The sequence below is a fragment of the Tetrao urogallus genome (assembly GCF_951394365.1).
Source record: "Tetrao urogallus genome assembly, chromosome: 5".
In the NCBI taxonomy this organism is placed as follows: domain Eukaryota; kingdom Metazoa; phylum Chordata; class Aves; order Galliformes; family Phasianidae; genus Tetrao; species Tetrao urogallus.
This window is the reverse complement of record NC_136818.1, coordinates 2,471,422-2,493,137: the sequence shown is the minus strand read 5'-3', so window position 1 is coordinate 2,493,137 and position 21,716 is coordinate 2,471,422. Positions and strand designations below refer to the sequence as shown.

The 21,716-nt window shown below is 42.8% G+C and overlaps 1 protein-coding gene across 4 annotated transcripts in view; it reads right to left on the bottom strand.

Moving 5' to 3' along the window:
• Positions 1–21,716, bottom strand: part of DOCK7 (dedicator of cytokinesis 7) — a gene marked incomplete at both ends in the record, with an annotated part of 88,447 nt that overhangs the window by 58,466 nt on the left and 8,265 nt on the right. For all 4 annotated transcript variants that reach the window (XM_079536160.1, XM_079536161.1, XM_079536162.1 and 1 more), the window contains 9 exons: positions 124–289; positions 1,811–1,891; positions 3,832–3,981; positions 5,156–5,222; positions 6,857–6,942; positions 7,347–7,559; positions 7,666–7,795; positions 10,209–10,277; positions 10,435–10,610. In XM_079536160.1, coding sequence (XP_079392286.1) covers positions 124–289; positions 1,811–1,891; positions 3,832–3,981; positions 5,156–5,222; positions 6,857–6,942; positions 7,347–7,559; positions 7,666–7,795; positions 10,209–10,277; positions 10,435–10,610 — 1,138 coding nt within the window. The remainder of the gene's footprint in view (positions 1–123; positions 290–1,810; positions 1,892–3,831; positions 3,982–5,155; positions 5,223–6,856; positions 6,943–7,346; positions 7,560–7,665; positions 7,796–10,208; positions 10,278–10,434; positions 10,611–21,716) is intronic.

The window sequence follows — 21,716 nt, the reverse complement described above, 5'->3', positions numbered from 1 at the left end:
GAAGGCCTAGGGCAGGGGGAGAAATGGGATTAAAGGAGCAATGGCAGACACAGGGTGTAAATCAAGACTTCCTGACACTCTAGATTTGTCCACGCTCACTTACACAGATGCCACACACTTTACCTCCTGTGCCAACTTCTACTTCTGTGGAATCTCTTTCCAAACTTCCAGCACTGCTCACAATGTTCATTAAATGAATGGCTGTCCACGCAAAAGGCATCCGATATTTGCCCAGTCTTTGGCAAAACTGTTCTGCCTGGCATTTCAGTTTTTCCAGCTTTTCCTTATTCTGTGAAGAAAAGATTAAACCCAAGAGTGTTAAAAAGAGAGGTACAGAAACAAAGGTTCATTTCACAAAATCACTACGTAACAATGGCATCACTATGCATTATGCAGGCTTCTGCTTCACAGAACTGCAATCCAACCAACAGCGCCAGGTACAGGACAACCTGACATCCAGAGCAGCTGACTCTGTGCTCTTCAGCTTCCTCCATAGCCTGCACAATCCCTGTGAGCTCATCTGGCCCACCACCCTTCCAAAAAAAAACAAATTTTACTCTATGAAGTCTGAAATGACCTCTCTCAACATGATTTCATGCAGCAGGCGCCCAGATCACCTGGAGCCAAATGGGAAGCAGAGAATAGTCCTCAACTAAGCAGTTCCATATTCATGCCACTACGAAAAAGGGATATGAAATGACTGCCACAATTCTGCATTTTAAGCAGCAACTTTTTGCTTCAATTTGTTAAAAAAAATCCACTGACAGAGAGCTCAATAACAACAGTAAGCTGTGCTACTTGCACCCTTGTAGTTCAGCACGTGCCCATGCACCTCGCTGCGAAGGAGACCTTCATCACCTTTTCACCTACATTCCCTGCAAATCCAAAGCCTAAATTTCACGTAGGCACATTTCAACTTGTCAAACACAGGAAACTGAGAGGTTTTAATTTCTGTTTGCTGAACACCTCAGGTGAAAGATAGATTTTTTTCAGTGTGGTGCAGTGACATAGCTTCTTCAGCTAAAGACACGTTAGAACTTCAGCAAGGCACAGCTTTTTTAGTGTTTCAGGGCTAGCCCAGGCTATCCACTGCACTTTAGAAGACAATGCCCAAACTGCCAAAGAATTAAAGGAATGTTAATGAAAAAAATAGAATACTAAAATACAGATTTTCTTATCTACCCTTACTATGTGTAAGAACAAAAGCTTTACCCTGCTGTTGACTATGGACCTTTAGAATATTAACAAAAAGAAAAATCAAGAGAAAATAGAGGAAAAACAATCAGAACTGCAGTGTGACTCAAAACCAGATTTGACGGAGAATCTCCTGTTAATGTATTTTATCAGTTTATAACCCTTCTAGAGCAAGGGAGAGGTACTATGATGGAGATCAGCAGCAGACAAGTTGAAATCTTGCTGCACATTCACATCTAAGCCTGCCTAAACCACAAAGACATCTAAACCATCTGACCAAGCTAAAAGCACAGAGCTGATCCTTTGGGACACAGAATTACAGATGACTGAGCTTGATGGTAACCACACATCTCCTCTGTCACCTACAAAAACTGATGACCTTTAACTACTCTTTCCCTGTGTGGCATCAAGATTCAAGGGTCCTTGACTCTTTGCTACCTTTTAGAATTTGACAAGTTCCTTAATTAAAAATGGATCTTTTTAAAATAGGAGCAACATCAATGACCCTTGAGATCAAGGTGAAAGAAAACAATGTGACAGCGTGCAATTTGTTAGCAAGAAAATACCTTAAAATGCTCATAGCCAAATTTAATCAAAACATGTAAGAAAATCTTACCTTTGCTGCATCGGATTCTTTAAAAATCATGTAAGGCTCAGCACATTCACCAATATCTCCCTGCTGTAATACTTTTTCAAGCTGAGAAGGGAAAATGAACCATTATAAGAACATGTATCCAGCAAGCATTGTTAAATTAAACAAACACGAGGAAACAAAAACATTCTTTCAGAAGAGTTGAAGCTTGATTTCCCTTTGTGTGTCAGGAACAACCACTGCACTCAATCTGTTAGAGCCATTAAGTTCCCACATTTCCAGCTATAATTAAATCAGAAGAGTAAAACAGAGTTTCAGAGGGAACTTATACCAGTTCACTTCAGTTTAGTATAGTTCTATAGTTCTAGAGCCACTTCCAGCTCATTTTTCAGGTCTTACAGACAGCCTGCACTGTCACCACCATCATCATTTACAGAAGACTGTTCTTATTTCGGGTTTCCTTATTAAGGAACTCCTGCAGCATCACAAGAAGGTCATTTCCATTGTGTTAAGACACATTGTGTTAAGACACACCATTCTAAATCAGTGTGTTTTCAAATCAAATAACGAATTATAGCAGCCAAAGAGTACATATTTTCTTCTGAAGCCTCTGAATAAGTCAGTGCCCACTTAGCAAGAAACCCAGCTTTTGATAGAAATTCCTTCCCTAGCACAAGCATGCAGACTGCTTCTTTTTAGAAGCATCCTGGCACTGCATTCCATGCTTGCTACTGTGCACATGTTATTGTTATTGTTAGACTACAGCAGCCTTAATGCTCTCCCACACTCAAGAAGTGCCATTTGCACTCATCAATCACTAGAGGCACAAAAAGCCACACAATATAAAGAACAAGACCACTTCCTTTCGTATCTTACACTCTCTAATGAGTTAATGCCAGCAATAGTAGCTGTACAAAAACAGGATTCACAGTAAATAACAAGAAGTCCCATGCAAAAATTCACCTGGATAAGCACACCATGCATCTGTCTCCTTTATCCTTGACTTTATCTTTTTCATCATCAAATCAAAAAATCACTTAAGTAAATCACTACCAGCTCCTCTTGGATCACTGGTTTTACAAGCACTGATGTGCAGTCACAAGCTCTTTTGGACAGATCTCCATTTCAGAAACACAGGGTTATCTCAACCTCCTATCTTGTGAAAATCAGAAAATCATGTGTGTAAGACACGATTTTTAGAAGAAATTTAGAGACAAAAAAAAAAAGGAAATCAAATTATTCCCTGAAACACTGACAGCTTTTTTCTCATCTGGGAATTTTCTGTCACGCTAGAAAGTCTTACTTCACCTTCAAAAGCTTACACTTCATGTAAGATGCAGTTCAAGAAGAACTTGTACAAACTCATCAAAAAACGCTGCTAGAAAGCAAAGTATCCACTGTCTGTGAACTGAAAGTATGCATCAAAATCCTCATTAGGGTAGGATAATATTTATGCAGAGACAAATTCAAATGCCAGTCTGACCTCACAGCATTTCTGTGCTCTTTCAAACAAATGAAGAAAAAAGAGAAAACTTCAATCTTTGTATACTTTATTCCAGGAGTGACCAATGTGGCATTTAATTTCAGTTATGGATCACACTTTCTCAGCAATTCAAATCTGTAAAGATATTTCAAAATCTGACTTAAGGGCATATACCTTTCTCAAAGGAGATTCTGATTGAGATATATTTTTAAATGATTCATTTCTCCATCATTTTAAGAAGTCTGCATGTCATTTCACCTGAAAACCAAGGTCAGATTCCAGAAAGCTGCCCTGTATCAAGCAAAGCTATGCAGTTTCTGCTCTTTTTCAATAATAATAATGTATACCTCCACTGAACTGCTCCTGTTATTAAGGAACTCTATGTGCTAAGTGAGAGGATTTGAAAGAAAACAAAAATGTGTTGTTCCAATGTTTATACTTCTGAGAACAAAATACTGCTTTGCAAGTGTAAGTAACAAGTTGGGGAGTGACCCACACTTGGTTTTACTTTAATATAAATAGAAGTGACAACAGTAATTAAAATTTCTCAAGCATTTCTTACCTTTATTACCAGAAACACATCTTGAGAGGGATAGGTGATTGAAAAGATGGCAGACCTGGCCAGCGTGGATATAGCAGCAGGGGGAACATGTGGACGGAGCATTCCCTTCATTTGTTCGGAGTTTAAATCAAAGTAGAAATTTTCTGAAATCTGAGGAAGAAGTTGGGCAGAGTCAGCATCAGTTCTTCCTATTGTCTGTGAAATCCTCACCAACATCACGGGTAATTCAAGACACAGGTGAAAAAAAAAATACCTACAGCATCTCGTTTCTAATCCATGCATGAAATGATAAGTATGGCATAAGAGCGGGACAGTAGGAAAAGAAAAAAGAAGAAGAGAAAATTAATATACAGTTTTGTCTTCCTCCTGTAGGACATGCAGTTCCAATCACAGGATTAGGAAACAACTGCTATCCGAATTGAAATATCAAAATATTAAAATAGAAAATGATCTTCTGGAGGAGATCATCCTGCAGGAGACAGAGAGATCCTCACACTGAAATACCAAATCCTCCACAGCACCAAGGCTTCGTTCAAGGCCAAAAGGAATGTGAGCTGGTTATCAACACCAGAGGTCACTAAAGAACTGACTAAGAGAAGGGAAAAAATGGAGTAATGAAATGATAAAATTGGCTTATGAAATGTGATTTAAATATTAAACAAAGTTCACATAATATTCCGCGTGTTCTCATCTACACAACTTAAAACTCAATGCATTAAATTCAAGTCTCAAAGAGATAAATGTCAAAATGCATATTTTTAACATTTTTCTCTCTGCTATTGCTAATATCTTGAATTAGGAAAACTAAGAGACTCTTTAAATATTAAAGATAGAACATAAATAGGGAATAAATGGATTTTGTATCTCCTAGAGCTCAGACACTGAAGACTGCTGAGTTTTGTTTCAATTTTAGCACATATAACTTTCTTGTGCATTATTAGAACGTTACTTGGACACACAGCGTGCTGAATCTCAAAGAAAAGAAAAAGAAAGTCATAAAAACTTAAATAACTGAAACCTTTTATTGAGATTAAATTCTCTCCGGGGAAAAGACTTCTGAAAGCCAAGATTGGAAAATATATATATACTGATTTCAGGCACTCACATATTAAATAATATTTTTAGAAAAGTAGTTATACTTCAACTGCTTTGCTAAGCAGAAGGAGAACACGTAAGGAAGTTCATGATGAAATGCCCTCATCGCTCTTTCAACCACTTGTATCTCACTGTCCTCCTGAAGTGTCTGTTTTCAGAAAGAAACCCCTCTGTTTTATAACACAATCTGTAACACCCGGGCTGAAATGTAAAGTAATAAGAAACATACCTTTTTCTTTTCTTTAACATCATACAAAGCCAAACTTGCAAAAATGGGCTCAATTTCTATCTCAAACCTTGAAAGAAAGAAACATATAGATTCAAATGACTTGCATTTTGTACCAAAGAACAACAATCTACACGCTTCCCAAATCCTGCCTGGGTAAAGCGACCACCAAGCACTGTTAGTTCAGATATCAGGAGCAGCAGAGCCAACCTAAGGGCTTCCTGTGTTGAAAAGAGGGAGGTCTCACTCCCCTTTTCCCCCCCACTCCTCACCTGTCCTCGCTCCTATACAAAATTAAGACTGAAATGCAATTCTGCCTGCACAGTCAACCTATGCAACTAATGTTGAATCCACAGCAGCATCCCCCAGCACCTTGTGTTCAGAGCTCTGCAGGCTGGAACCCTTTCTGCCATCAGGCAGAACAACATATAGGGCTGTATCATCAAACAGGTATTTTCTCTAGTTCTAAAACAAAAGTCAGATTAACTTGAAAAGGAGCCTGCTGATGTAATTTTACATTGAAAAGTAATCTTTCTCTTTTACCCACATTTCTCTTTAGACTGAAAAATTCCCCGGGGAAGAGACTACACACTTCTTGTGTCATTAAGACAGCACAACCTTGGATGCTAGCTATTAAAACAATAAATAAAGTTTCAGAGATTACTGTGGTACACAAACAAGCATGTATTTGGGCAGATTAGATATAAATTTAGAGCCAGCTCAAATAGCAGAAATCATAAATTTCCAGAATTTAACTTATTTGTGCTACAGACACCATCCTTTGGAGAGGAAGCTCCACTGCTACTGCATATTATGTTGTTCCAGTTCATAAAAGGCTGCAAAATCAGTTCATCTCTATGGCTATATTAGGTCCTGGATTACTCTACAAGCAGGAGATATGTCCCACACATATATCTCAGTTATGAGCTGCAATGTAGTCTAACTGGGGCTCTCTAATAAGAAGGGTTGACCTAACTGAGGACACAGAAGATGAATACAGCAGTGTGGAAAATCAGTTTTGTACTTTATTTCTCCAAGGGAATAACAGTAAAATTTTACCTTGTGTTATTAGAGAAGAGTTATAGGCAATGAACCAGCTGCAGGTAACCCTACATTCAGGAGCTCCACTTCATTAAACTTGTTTAACAGGTTTCTATTCCTTCAGTTAATGCTTGCTAAGTATATAAAGTCTTCACTCTTAAAGGGACACAGTCAAGGTTGTTGAGCCTAAACTTCGACGAATCTTTGATTTTCTAACACTGTAAAGTGTTAACCTTATGTTTTTAAGGCTCAAGCACTTTTGATTTGTTTTTCTTGCCCCAGTTACATATCCTTGTTACAGAGCTGAATACCAATGGGTGGCCAATTGCAGAGCCCTACACAAGCAGAGCCAAGATGTATGCTAGCAATATGGGACAGGTGTAACTACAGATTGGCTGAAAAAGAATGCAAAAAAAGCCAAGTAGAGTGAAAATCTTCTATGTCAGACCAATACAAAGGAAGTCTCAAAGATAAAATCATCTGATGCACATTACTGCGTATGGTGCACTTCAGAGAATTAACCTTTAAGCCCATGACCAAATCAAAGTTACAATGTTTTAAGGATATTAAACAATATGGCAGAGTTATCCCAGAAGCATCTGGATGTAACAGACTTAAATTCTCAATTTCTATAGTGTAGCTCTTTGTTGGAGTGATACTTACTTAAGAGACAAACACTTCACCAGGAGTCTTTGGCCAAAGTGCTCTTTGGGTACTTCAGGAATGCTAAGTCGTTCTATAGGCTCCTCCTGAAATGTACACAGGAACAGCAGTTTAGACAACACTTGTACAAACCACTAATACCACTATGACACAAGTACACGTGGTGCTTTTTCCTTCTAAGACACTAGCATCAATCCAACCCAAGGTTTACCAATGTGATGTATGCAGCAGCAGCCTCTAATACACTAAATGAAATCCCTCTAATGTTTCTACATTACAGTGATCAGATATCCATAAGGGAAAATGAATCTTCAGAAAGCAGCATGTATGTAACATACCGAAAAACTCTCAACTCCTGCAAACCAGCTGAGGTTCTCATGGAAATTTAACAGAGATGATCTTGACTCTTTGAATCATTGGCAGACTGACAGATTTCACATTCTCTATATCCTCCACTTTTTTAATCTCACTCCCATACATATAAAAATACCTCATCTGGAGCCGGGTGTAGTGCAAAAAGCTCCTTATGCCTATTGGACTTCCTCTGATCTTCATTGTGGTGGTCAATCTCTTCATTGGGGGTTCGGTCCAGCAGGTTTGGGAGAAGGGCATCTGGAAGGGAGTTCTTCAGATCAAAAATACTGCAAGCCCAGCTGCCCCGAGGAGTATCGTCAATCGACATTGAGCGCCGCTTAAGGTCATCCTGAGATTCAACAAATTGAAAGCAACTTACAGTGGGAAAGGGATTGCACTTTTAAAATGCAACTCTACATTAGGTTTTAGGTGGCAAGGTTTGAAAGGTACATTACTTGTTCATCGTGGTAACTGTTGCCATCTGGAGCTTCATCAGACTCAAAGACCTGTTTGGGGAGCCCCTTTTGCCTCTCCTTCTGTTTGTCTAAAGTGTTGGGATTAAATCCAGTCCCCAGTTTGTGATACCTGAAAACAAAACATTTCAAGAGCACTTTTAGCATTATTTTTGATCCCAAACCCAGAAGCAGAATTACAGAACAAACGCAGTATTAGCAGTGCGGATCATCTCAAAGCATGAATTGCTCTCTGCAAACAGTGTACCCACTGTAGCTGTGTAATAATCCAACAACCAGTATTCTTGTACTACAGTGTGACTTTGTTCAGCTCTGAAGAAATGCTGGGTGATGTCCAAGGAATTATTATCAATGCCCAATTAAGGGCATCATAAAATGAGCAATTGTGATGCCAAGCTTAAGACAGGACAATAAGGAGAAGATGGAAGGCCAGTGGTTCTGTAGGAGCAGGAATTGGCTGGGAGCAGACAATATTAACACCATGCAAACCAAAGCACCAGCACTAGGCTGGACTGCAAGCAGCACTGAGGTTCTGAGTATGCTGGAAAACATTTGAGTTTCTGACTCCAACTAAAATGAGCATCTTCCCAGAGCATCTTTATAAACTGGGTCCTACAGAGCATTCCAGAGCTCAAGAGCACTTGCTAGTAAACAATCTGTCTGCTGTTGCTAACAAGATCACATCTCTTTGACTAACAAATTTTAGGATACCAAATGGCACTGTGTCTGCATTCACACACATATGGCCTGAGCCATAGCCTCTTTACAAAACAAACTCAGTCAGTCTGGCTTAAGTTAAACAAAGTCAATTTCCAAAGTAGTGCTGGGGTTGAACCTACAATCAATTGCTTATATCCTGCCCTGCTTCTACAGTTACTACAGAAAGCTAAACAGACATGGCAGGCACATAGATGTGTAATGAATGGAAGGTGAAAGAAGAGGAAAGCAAAGGCATATATTCAGTCTGAATACCATTAAACTATTCACCTAATGGACAGATTTCACTGTCCCCAAATATATTTTGGTAATGAAGAACCATAGAGAAAGATTGAAATAAAGACTATTTCCCCTGGCGTGGAGGAGAGAGAAGAATAGCACGGCAGAAGTCAAGCTCTTCTGAAGCTTGATGATCAGGATGTTGTACCCCCAAATCTGGCCAACCACTTGTAACCATCCAGTAAGAAAGACCAAGAGAAACCAGCTACCATCATCCAGTAACAGATTCCTGATCTGGTAGACAAGACGACCTTACTTGAAAAACAATTCAATTCTTTCCAGTCGTGCTTTTGGGCTCCTGTTCTGCTACGACAGCAACCTTCTTGTTTCTATGCAGTGCACTGCTGTGATTTTATCACAGCAAAAACTGCTAGGGATGCTTATGGAACTGCCTCTCCTCTTCCAAAGGAGCAAGGCTTGGGCTGCAGCTCAGCAATCACTCAGCACAGCCTCGCCCCACTCAGACAACTCTAATGCCTTTAGCTGCATGCCTTCCTTGGCACTGACCACATCTGCACAGGACAGAAAGCTTTGCTGTTTCCAACCAATCCAGTGTAGGAAACACAGCCAGGTGTTAGAGATTCCACTAAAAGTCATTGAGAAGCTGCGAGGTATGCTTGCTGAGTGGGTCACACCACCCAAGCCTATTGTGCAGTCCTGGCTCTGCCCACAATGGCTGGGAGTTAATAAAACATCCTCTCTCAAGTTTCCTTTTTTTTTTTTCGCTAAGAGGTTACAAACCACATTTTTATTAGGTCATCTTAGCACTGCAAAGCATATCTTCAGCATCCTCTGGAGCAGTGCTCTGGACAACATTAAACCAGTGAATTGTAGCAACTACTACAAGGGCAGAGCTGTAGCTGTAGTCAAGTCATTTTAAGGTGATGCACATCACATGGATCACTTATTCCTCGACAATAGCTTCTGAAGTCATCAGACCTTCAATCATCTGAGAGAGTATGTTCAAAGTAAAGCTACTTAGAAACTTCCCAGCTAATTTGTTTAAATTGGTGCATATTCTCTGAACAGTTAGCTCACTTTGTAAAGACTGTGACAGCTCAAACACTAACAGGCATTTGTTTAAACTGTGCTCCTTCCAAATGTTTCTTTGTGAACAAACAAATGTTGCAGAATGTTGCACCTTAAGGTGCTTGCATCTGCATATGTAAACCTTACATCTTATAGGAAGGACTAAAAATGTATGAAAGGGAGCAAATGCTGACAGTTTAAATCCCTAAAGTAATTTTACATTCCCCAATATTTCAAAGGAGCTGCAGTTGATGAAAACGGCCTAGATTTTCAAAAATGCCCTAAGGGGTTTTGATGTCCATGAGATCTAATTTTCAAAACAAAAAGCATCATTTCAGTTAAAAACAAAGCATCAGTTCAGCTCAGCGAGGCAAATAAAAGCCAAGGCACACGAAAGCAGTAGCCAGAAAAACCATTTTCGAGCTTCCTCATAGCAGCCAGTCACCCTGAAAAAAACCTGAAATATGAAATCAAGCTGACAAACGTCACAGGGAACTCACTTTCTGTTCACAATTGCCCAGTCTTCCGTGTAACTTCTCACACAGTCCCTCACGTGAGGGTCCATCTCACTGTAAAAGAATAAGGAACAACATCTTTAGAGTGGTAGACGTGCAGACTTTCACTTCAGGCACATTACAGACAAGAATTCCAGACTTCACCCTTGCAGATTTTCAAATGCAGAACAACTGACTCCCTTGGGCAAGGTGCTCCCCTGTCTCCTCCTACCTCTCTTCAGGAACAGCTGACACAAGCGTCCGACATTCTCTGGGGGTGTACACAACCTCAATGTCATCGGGAGGAAACTCGAGCAAGTCTCTCAAGGGGCCAGACTCGACTGCAATGGGGTGTGTGATAAGGTAATCCTCCAAATCAACCGGGTCCACTGCTTCTGTAAGCGGCACCTGTGGAAAGGCAAGCAAAGGAAGGGTCTTAAAACAAGGACAAAGAAAACAAACCAATCCATCATTTTGCTTCTAAACCAGGTATTACATTTTACTTGCCATGTAAATGACTTTGGATTTTTGTTTATTTTTTTTTCAGTTGCTGGTCTGGTCACAAAAGGGACCTTCATCCTGATTGAAAATGCAAAAAAACCAAACCCTCTCACACTTCAGCACAGCCTGCGGACAGGAATTCAAAGCATGGGCTGATTTATCAGCAGCATATGAAGTCATAGAGCCTAGAAGACTAAAGCTATTTCAAATTAAGTGACTTTTCCAGGGAACACAAAACACAACATTTCTCTGCACACTGAACAATCTCTTCTGATGCTGGGGACCTTTGGGGCCCAGATTACACAGCCCACACCCAAAGCAACTCTGCTCCAACCAATACAGATCCTTAAAAAGCATCTTTTGAGGGCACAGAGCTTTCCCATGAAGCACAGGGAATGACTGAACAGTCACCCATGCAGAGGAGCAGTAGGTTTCACTGGAAGCACTGTTCCCACCATAATGCAAAAAAAGTGAGCTAAAAGGGCCCTTCCTTTTAAATGCATAAGCTAGACATTGCATAACTGTGTATTTTAACATATGCATATTATATAATACATATATATTCTGATATGAGATCACCATACTATGAGGCTGCACATAAACAGGTATTAAGAAACATTAAGAACACATTTTGAGGAACCCACTTCTGCAGCAACTGACACGTTTCCTACAATTCCCCAGCACACCCCAGTGAGGCTTCATATGAATCACAATAGCAGATTAAAATTCAGCAGTTTTTCTCCTGCTGCTCTTTCCAGACACCCAGATGACTTCTGCGGGACAAGGAAGTTATCTTTTATTGGAGGTTATTTTAATAAGAACACTCAGTACTCAAATTTTAAGCACATTTCTCTAAAGCCTTGTTACCCCAACCGAAAAAAAGTCTACTTTTTAAACTTAAGCTGCCAAAAAGTTCTGAAATAAACGGACTTTTTATTCAAGGCAAAGACTTGGCTGGCACAGCAGTACTGAAAGAATCACTCTTGCCACAGCCAACCTCGATGAATACTGCAATTTTCTTCAAACACAGAAGGCCAAACCTTCAGCAGGAAGACGGCACAGTGCCAGTAAAGCCAGGTGAGTTAGACCAGATGACTTCATGCCAGCTGAGAATCTGAACCACACACACACACACAAAAAATAAATAAATAGAACAACGCATGTCCAGAATCTCAGTACTAAGCTCTGCAACTTACGAAAAAAGCAGAAATTAATTTCATGTATTTAACTCCAACCCTGGGACCTTTTTGTGGATGCCCCATCCCTGCAGGCTGGATGTGGCTCTGGGCAGCCTGGTCTGCTGGTTGGTGACCCTGCATACAGCAGGGGGTTGGAACCAGATGAGCATTGTGATCCTTTTCAACCCAGGCCATTCTATGGTTCTATGATTTTTTCCCCTTCTAGTCCTTTACTAGGAAATGAAGTGGAGCTCTGGGATTAGCAGAACTTTCGAAAAAACAGAAGTGTTAACTGCTTTTGCCACAGCAAAACTCACAGCAAGAACGCGTCACTGCTCTTTCCCACACAGCAGCCAACATGTCACCACCTCACACTATCTGTTTCTTAAATGTAGATAGACCGGCTCTGCTTGGCACTGGAGGACTGACAAAACTCACAGCACGGTGTCACAGTGCACTGTTGAGGAATTGCTAGAAGTCCAGGCTTTTTTCAGGAGAGCTGCTGCGTTGAAGCAAATGGGAGCACACAGGACTGAGCAGGGCCTGCCACAGCCGCACCACCATTCCCACCTCACAGCACTCCACGTCTCAAATCTCACTTGCCCAACCGCAGCATGATGATGTGTTTGATGAAAGAAGACCCTAGCAGCCAATGCTCCCCTAGGACAGCCGTGCTGCGGGGCTGCGCAGGCTCCATCTGTGCTCTGGGCACCTCCAAGCCCTTCACACACCTCAGCATTTGGCCCAAGGTTAACGCTTCCCAATGTTCCAGTTTGTCTCTTCAGATAACTATTGTACCATGAAGATGTAAACACACATAAAAGTCAAACCCAGAAGCCTGTATTAGACTCGCCATCTGTGCAGCCAGAAATACTGTCTAGCACCTGAGTAAACAGGCCAAACATAAGTTCATGGCTACGAAGAGGAACTACTTCACATCAGACTATTGGCAGATAAAAGGCAAGCACATTATTTTAAGCCTTAGATATTTGTGGGGGCAGAAGTGATGAAAGAGGAGGAGGAGATAGGAAGGAAGAGGTGCACCAAAAGGTAAGTGAACCCAAATGGCATCACAGCCTTTGAGCTGAGCCACCTCTCCCCTCCAGCTTCACACTCCTGCATCCCTCCGGAGCACCAGATGAGACCAAGAACAAAACCAGCACACAAGGGGATATTTTTGTATCTGCAACCTGGCCAAAGCCTCAGCCACCTGAAATTTTCCAACAAATCCATCAGATGTAGCGTGCACTGAAAGAATTGGACGAGTTCAGATGAAGAGCAGGTTATCCAATCTCACCACCCTGGCCTTGTTGCTGACAGAGGAGCAGAACCTGTTTTATCTCATCCCCAGCCCCTGCCTGCCTCCACACAGCATCCAGAAAAACAAGGAGCTCAGCAGCCGACTGCCACAGACTATGAGGACTGTGGTTCTTCTTAGTCGGCAGGACTTTGGTCTTTAACCTCACGCATCACCCCTGACGTACAGCTGATCTCCAGATCATCACACCAGCAGCACATCCCACTGTCAGCCGCACGTGGGGAGGTTTAGAAATCTCTGCTGCAGAAACGTGGGGAACATCTGAAGGGTTGTAACGCTGTCCTCTTCCACAGCACTGTGTGCTGATGGGTCAGAGAGAGCAGCATCCTGCCAGAGGCACACAGCCTTCTCACTGCTGCCAGGAAATGCCTTTTCCACTTGTGCTGACAGCTCCTAGGAAGCAGGAGAGGTGCTTCCTCCACGTATGGAGATTGTTTTTCATCTTTGGGCTTCCAGCTGCATGGAGACAATCTCAGTCAAGTATCTGCAAATGTGCAGTCCGCCTACCAACCCACTAATGAAACCCAGGAAGGAAACACTGGAGTTCTGCCCTTAAAGAACTGCTGATGAGGCATCTTCATAGTTATTAGTAAGGCCCTCCAGAAACAGAATGTGTGCAGAGGCTCTCATCATATCCCCACCTAGGACTAGGGGATGGTTTAAACTAACAGTGAATGCACAAGAAGGAAAGCCTACTCTCAGCATTGTGATTACTGCTCTTATAGAATAAACCTGTCAATTTTGTACAACCTGTAACTGAAGATCAATTTTTGGACAGTCTTTCAGGTAATTCCTCAACACAGTTTTTGCTCAGTCTTGATCCTATGGCCAGACACTGCCACCTCACTAAGGAAGGGCTCTTCTGAGGTGACAGAAATTAACAGGGAGAAAGAGGATCCTCAGCATGAGTAAGTGGGGCACAGTCTGCTCCCTTACCAACATAACCACCAGGTACAACACACCAATGAACTGATAGTACAGAACAAATCCAACAGGACACCCATTTTTTAAACAATCCATTCACGCCGAATCAAACACCGCTTGCAAGTCATGATTCTGCATACATCCTTAATCTGACCATGGATCCACACTCAGTCAGCTTAACCAAGATGCCATCCTCATTGATTTGCCTTATACAAGCTGTTTAACACGTGTAATCCATAGGTGCATCTGTGCTGCTGCAGTTATGGCTCTCAGACGTTGCATTACAAAACCCTATTTCACAGGTTTATAACTCTCCTGAAACAGGGACAGTCAAGCTTTCTTCTTTAAGGCTGTGTTATTCTTCACTGTTATATCCTCTTAAAAGCCTGAAAATAAACTTTCGTTTCTTATCGACTTTGTCCTTTTCTAGACAGTAAACACAGTATTTTGCTGTAGTTTTAGTGCACCACTAGCCAAAATGTCTCTCCCTCCTATTTATTTCCTTTTCTGAGCACCTGTATCATCATCATCAGTTACAGAAGCAGCATCTGCTCAAATCTGGCAACAGGGGCATGAACCTCAGCTGAAGGACAAGGTATAGCCCCACGGAGACAGCAAAAGCTCTCTCTTGCTTCAGCCCAGCAGCTCACCCATGAGCTGCAGGGGCAAAGGGCTGACGCAGGAGGAATGCTGCACACAGGGCACCATGCTGCAACGCCCACAGCCTGTTCTACCCCATCAAGGAAGCAAAACTAGAAAGCAAAGGGCAGAGGCACACTGTGGTGTTGGCTTTGTACAAGTGGCAGGGATGGGGTCAGCAGCAGCTGGTGCACATGGAGAGAGCAGAGCAATCAGAAATGTGCACGACAAGGCAATTCCAGGGACAGCGGGGCTGCCTCGCTATCACAGCCGTGAACAGGCAGTGGGTATGCTCTCCATGCATCTCCAGATCCACTTCTCCATCAGGTTTAAGAAATGACCAAAGATGGATTTAATTAGGATACCATTCATTACCCATCATTACGTGCCCTTGTCTGAACAACCTCCTGCCCCAGTTTGCTTCCTTCATGAAGCAATTCATTAATCTAAACTAGTATCTGAAATGTAAAGGTCTGTTGTTCTGGGCAGTACAGAAGCCCAATAAGGGATCACAGCAGCAAAGAGGGCAGGAAAAGGGACAATTATTATCTCCATCTCACAGACACTGACTTTGAACACAGAGAACACCCAGTGTACGTCACTGCTGCATGCCCTGACATCCACAGGCATTCTGACTTTTGCCTATGGGACTTTAATCTGTCCTCTCCCTCCACAAGCAGCTGTGCAGAGGGGATATTTCTAGATCTATTTGAAAGTTTGTTGCCTAGCTCACACACAGTACAGAGCACCACAAGTACTCTGGAGGGACACGTGCCCTAAGCAACACAGATCCTACAAGCTAGGGTTCTGCAGATTTCCTGCTAGCATACATCAGCACAGCCACGAAAATCACCATTTCCTTCTCATTTCCTCCTCCCTGTCCTCTCAAGATGCTGATTCTCATGAGGGATCACAGCAGCTTTTTAAATGTTTATGTTATCGAAAATCCCTGAAGGGAGAGACTCGCTCTTTGCATTTGCTGTTGAGGATCACGGTACAACTCTGGGCCTTGTAAAAATCACAGTGACAAAGACTGCAGGGTTGTGACTCCCGTGTGGGAGTAAACCTCCCTGTGCAGCCACGATAGGGACCTTGAAAAATTAACTTTGCAGAGCTCCTCATCAGGAGGATTAGGGAGGATCGTGATTGTTATTTTTAATTGGCAGCGAGGCACTTTTTCAAAATCAGGGTGATATTTCTTGCCAATTTTGAAAGTAGGACGAAGTTCCATCTTAACTTCAATACCGCCTTAAATATTAAACAGTTCCTAATGTGCTAAAAGTGTAACAGATTGTGCTAAAGCTTCAAATTCTAAATTAATACCAACTTCCCACCCACTGCCTCCCTGGGCTACATCTTGGAAGGACAGAAGAAACAGATTAGCATTTCAAAGCTGAGCCTCAGCCTTCTCTCAGCTATCTCTGGGTCTGCAGGGCACCCTGGCACGTCCCTCCCAGCAGCAGGAAGGCAGATGGCCTGTCCTCATGGCAGCCACTCTCACAGGGACGCTGGGATGGCAGAGAGCTGCAGGAGTCAGCACATCTGGTGGGCCACAGACAGGACTCAGAGTTCAGATATTTTATTTCACCTTAGTGCTTACTCCAGGAACAGTCATCGAATCCAAATTCTAAGGCTCACATATTCTAAGAAGCGCCCCTGTCATTGCATTTCCAGATGCATGCATATGTACAGCACATAACACCCAGTCACAAAGCCATGGGAGGTTTTCTGTACGAACAGAACTAGGTTATTTGCTGTTATAACTGGCTGTTAATGCAAGGAGCCACTACGGGTATGGAATTATTAATTAGTAACTAATTCGTTATCTGAGAATATTAAAGCAATTTCTTACGAAATGCAGGAAGCTACAAGTTGTGCCTCCAAGGATGAGTAAGAAGAATCCTCTTTGATGACTCAGAGTCATGTAATTTCACCACAAGAAACTTCAAAACCAGAAAGACTTTGATAAAGGAAACGCGGGCGCTGAGCTGAGAGTGATCTAAAGAGACGGAGACCCTCTGATGAACCGCACTGAAACTGAGAGTGCCGAAACCGAGACAAAGAAAACATCAAAGCTCTCTACTGTTAAAGAGATTAAAAAATCAAATAGTCTGACCAGAAAAATCACAGCTTCCCACTTTTGGCAGAAACAATACATCAGAGCAGCAGAGATGGATCCCTCCCGACCCTCAGGGTTTGCAAAGGCTCTGCACAAACCAAGCTGCAGCAGCCACGTGCATGCATGTGCTTCTGCATGGAGAGCACCTGGCTCTGTCACATCTCAACTACCAGTGGGCCACTCATCCACAGCACGGATTAAGCACATAACTCAGCACCCCGAAGCAGCAGCCTTCAGCCCTCTGCTGCCTGCTGGGACCATGACAGCTCCTGTGGGAAGGGCACTGCAAACACACCAACAGGGATAGGAAAAAATTCCTTTGTAATTTGAATCCAATATTAAGAATGCTTTTGCGATGGAGGGCATTATCAGCATTTCCACGGAACATCAGTTTGCTTCTGTGTTTTATTCCTGGATTTAACTGCATTTTTAGATGCTGACTATTTATTAGCAGGCCTGTCGGGAATGCTGTTAAGTAAGAGAATTTACTCAGTATTTTGCTAAGATCAGTTATCTCTGCCAACATATAAACTGTTTAAATTATTGCAGACAAATGAGACTCACTGACCATTCAGTGACTCCCAGACTCACCAACTTCATGTATAAAAAGCTTGATCTCTGCAGCAGGGTTCTACTGATTTCATAACTGGTACACAGCACTCCGAGCTGCTCGCTAGAGCAAAGTCAACCATGAGCAGCCCCTGATGGGAGGAGGAGGGGAAGAGGATGTGGATGCCTCTCCCATCCTCTCCTGGCTGATGAGGACAGACCATCCAGGCAGGCAGGGCACAACCTCCAGGAAATCCATATAATGGGACTCACTATTAAGCCTTAATCAGCTTTGAGAGAGCATTAAGACTTGGCTCATTTTCCTTTTCATTTTAGTAATTTTGGTGATAAAATTACTTGGCTCTGAACACTTCAAAACGCCCTTTTCTATCCTGCATTTTTATTGTCAGGTTCTCCCTTGCAGTGTTTTCCATTCATTTGCATAAATTATCTTTTCCTCTTCTTTTAAGCAATGCTAAAATAAACAATGGAAATATATAAAGGAACCTATATTCTCTTATTTAATAATTAGATACTATCTCTGAACACAAAGAACAAAAGCGTGACATCCAATAAATCCAAGACAAAGCTTCAATTAGCCCTCATAATGCCCATAAAGCTGGTAGTGCCTTACAAAGATACATAAATGTCAGCACCTTTATTTTACATGAAGAAAATGGAGCACTGAAAGCAGATGAGGTCAGATCACATCATGTCCAAGAATCCACACCCTTTCATTCCCAAACTAATTATCATCTCTGATAACAGTGCTCCTCCTCATAGCAGTGTTCAGCTATGCAATACTGTCCTTCAGTAGCATTGTCTGCTCACACTAAAGGCCCACAAACATGGGGAAAAAACTGATCCAAACCTGAACTCTGCTCTTCTGAAGCCAAATGGGCACAACAGGCAAGCCAGTAAAGCCAGCCATGCACATCAGGTGGTGGAGAAACCTCTCAGTCACTTCAGCAGCACTAATGGCAATCCCTGTGCTGCCCAACAACCCGGCTTCGTCCAGGTACAACTACTGCAGTGCTCTGCCACACCACAGTGTTTGGCAGCAATTACAGGGTCAGCAGACAGTTAATGAGCACCATAGCACGAGGAGAAGCTCAACAGAAAAAAAACAAACTTAAATAGAAAAGAAAGTGGTTAGTCACAAGGCATTATAATAGAGCATAGTAAACAGTCCAGTTCATCAAATAAACAAAGTAAATGTCGCATGCTGCTGGGAATTCTCTGAAAGGAAGTGAGAGCTCTCTGTTTTCATAGAATCACAGAATGGCCTGGGTTGCAAAGGAGCACAACGCTCATCAGTTCCAACCCCCTGCTGTGTGCAGGTCACCAACCAGCAGCCCAGGCTGCCCAGAGCCACATCCAGCCTGGCCTTGAATGCCTGCAGGGATGGGGCATCCACAGCCTCCTTGGGCAGCCTGTGCCAGTGCCTCACCACCCTCTGCGTGAAAGGAGAATTCAGCCCCACTGGTCGTCTGAAGCAGCTGTTCAGTGGGAGCAGAAGTACAGGTTCCCACCAGGGAGCACCAAATAAATGCACAAAGCTGAGGGCACCGCCTGTGGTGTACAGGCCCAAACCCAATGGCAAGGTGCAAACACATGCTCTATTTACCAGTGACTTGCAAATGTAGCTTCAAAAAAGAAAAGCTCCTTCATCTCACTAGGACCTTACAGGCTCCTTTTTCTCAGCAATAAACCATCAGTGCCTTCTGTTCTGGATTTCAAAAATAAAAGCTCCGTGCTGTAAAGGCTGCACCATGTGAGGAGAGCCATCCAGCACAACAGGGTACACAGGAAAGGCTTCTGGTGGCTTTGGGCCTGCATTGTGGTTTGGGGAACACACCATTAAAATCAGCTGCTCCTGAAGTGGCAGAAGGACGGAAGTTGACAATAATAAACCACAAACACTTGTGCAGCCAGTTGAAAGCAGTGCCTTCTTCCTCCCCAGCATCACCAGATACAAAATTAGAAACAGTTCTGGTAGCATTTTGGCTGTTGCTCATGAAGCAGAAGTGAACAGACTTGCTAAAATTCAGCTGACATCTCTTGCACTACTCTTGGGTTCAACCACATGCAAATGCATCAAGTGCAAGAAGTTCCTGCCCTGGCTTCAGCCACTGAGAAGCAAAGGCTCAGCATTGAGGCTACTCTTTCACAAAAGCATAGATTTCTGCTAAAGGATGTCTACATCAGTCCAGATATCATGAGACTTACAGAGGAGTTCCCAGAAGCAGCTGCTGTTGGCAGCAGACAACAGAGGATCAGCGTTGTGACTTCCTCTGGATCCTAACTAGCTGTGTGAGGAGTAAGATGCACTGGGTAGGAGAGTGCTTTATCATTAGAAGTCCTCCAGGTCCATGCTGCACCTTCAGCAATACAACTTGCTGCCATTGTGGAGACAATCACATGAAATTCAATCAAAGAATTAGTAAGATATGGAAATCCACACCAGGAATCCTACTTCAGGCTTTCACACCAGCACAGCTACACAGCACTGTCACACAGATTCAGGGCCTTCCATTTCTGCACCATAATAGTAATATGACAGATAAACTTTTGAACTTCTCCACAGCAAACAACTATTCCAACTGAAAGAAGTCATGTTTCCCCTTTACTACCAAACAGAACAGACAGGAACAGCAGATTCTGAGGGATGCTTAAGGGAGAAAAACTAACCCAAAATTCCTTATAAGCAAAACCTCTGCCATGTGATGCAGCCTCAGGACAGACTCATGACTTGCCTAAACACACAGACTATCTCCTATAAAACACCACTCCACGTTAATCATTCTTCTAAAAGCATCTCTGCTCAGCACAGAATTTAGGATGACAAACTAGCAGCTAATCGCATCAAGTGTCACGCAATGCATTTTGATGGGAAAGGCTCAGAGCCTGCTTCCAGTTAGCATGACCTTATCTAAGATTTTAGGGATGCTCACATAGATCTACCAAAAAAACCACACCAGCAACAGGATAATGAGAGACCAAGCAGTAAAGACAGAGATGACAAGACGGTGCCCAACAAATCTGATCCTGTACTATGAATTGCATGTGCAGGTTGACAGGACTGAAGCTTTGAGCGCGTACACTTAGTATCATAGAATCCTTAGAGCTAGAAGGGACCTCTGAAGGTCATCCAGTCCAACTGCTCTGCAATGCACAGGGACAGCACAGCTAGGTCAGGTTGCCCAGGGCCTGATCCAGCCTCACTCTGAAAGTCTCCAGAGACAGGGCATCCACCACCCCATTGGGCAGCCTGTTCTAAGTGCCTCACTACCCTCACTGTAAAAGACTTTTCCTTTATACCTAACCTAAATCCGCCCTCTTTAAGCTCAAAACCATTTCCCCTTGCTCTGTCACAACAGATCCTGCTAAAGAGTCTGTCCCCTTCTTTTCTGTAGCTCCTCTTTACGACAGTAGGCCGAAAAAACCTTAGATGTAGAAACAAAAAGTGGAAGAGATGATTCATATGGACAACCAATGAAAAATAGTTATCACATACATGTCTGGCTGAAGAAGAGTTTGGCAAGGTATACCAAAGAGATCTTACTTCATGAAAGCAAAGGGGAGCACAAGGGCAATTCACCCAACTTGTTCCTCAATGAAATCATGTGAGACAAGCGAGGCACAGAAAGCTGAGGGATGGACATCCAACGGGCCCTTCAAAAGCAGACATCAATCCTCAGCTATCCATCGCAGCAGGGAAGTGGGGGCATGACCCCAAGTGCTCCATCCAGTCCGTGCCACTAATAACAGGGCTGCCTCCCCTCCACCTAACTACTGGGTGCTAAAGATGGTACAGAACCACCACATCAAGGTTTTGCATTATCATCCCACATCTCTACAGATTGCTACAATGAGGCATTATCCCTGGAGACGCCATTCTTGTAACCCCTCCCTCCTTTGTGCTCACTCAGCAATAAGGCCATGCACACAGCTGACCAAACCAGCCCTCTTCTCTCCCAGTACTTACACAGCTGATGTACAGGGAAATGACACAAACGCCAGTTCCCAGCAATTCTAGCACAGCCGTATCTCTTTAAAGATGAACTTTCAGCCTGCAGCAAATCATTCTTTTTAAGGTAGGGGTCAATTTAGTCTCTAAGATCCTGTTTGAGATGGTACCAGCCCTAAGGACGCATCTGTGCTCTGCATAAGAAAGCTTTCTCACATTGCATGGGATGCAGAGAAGCATATGAACCAACAGTACCACGCAGGACATTACTCCAGATCAAGAAGAGGACTCCTGAAAATTCAGGGCATATTTCCAG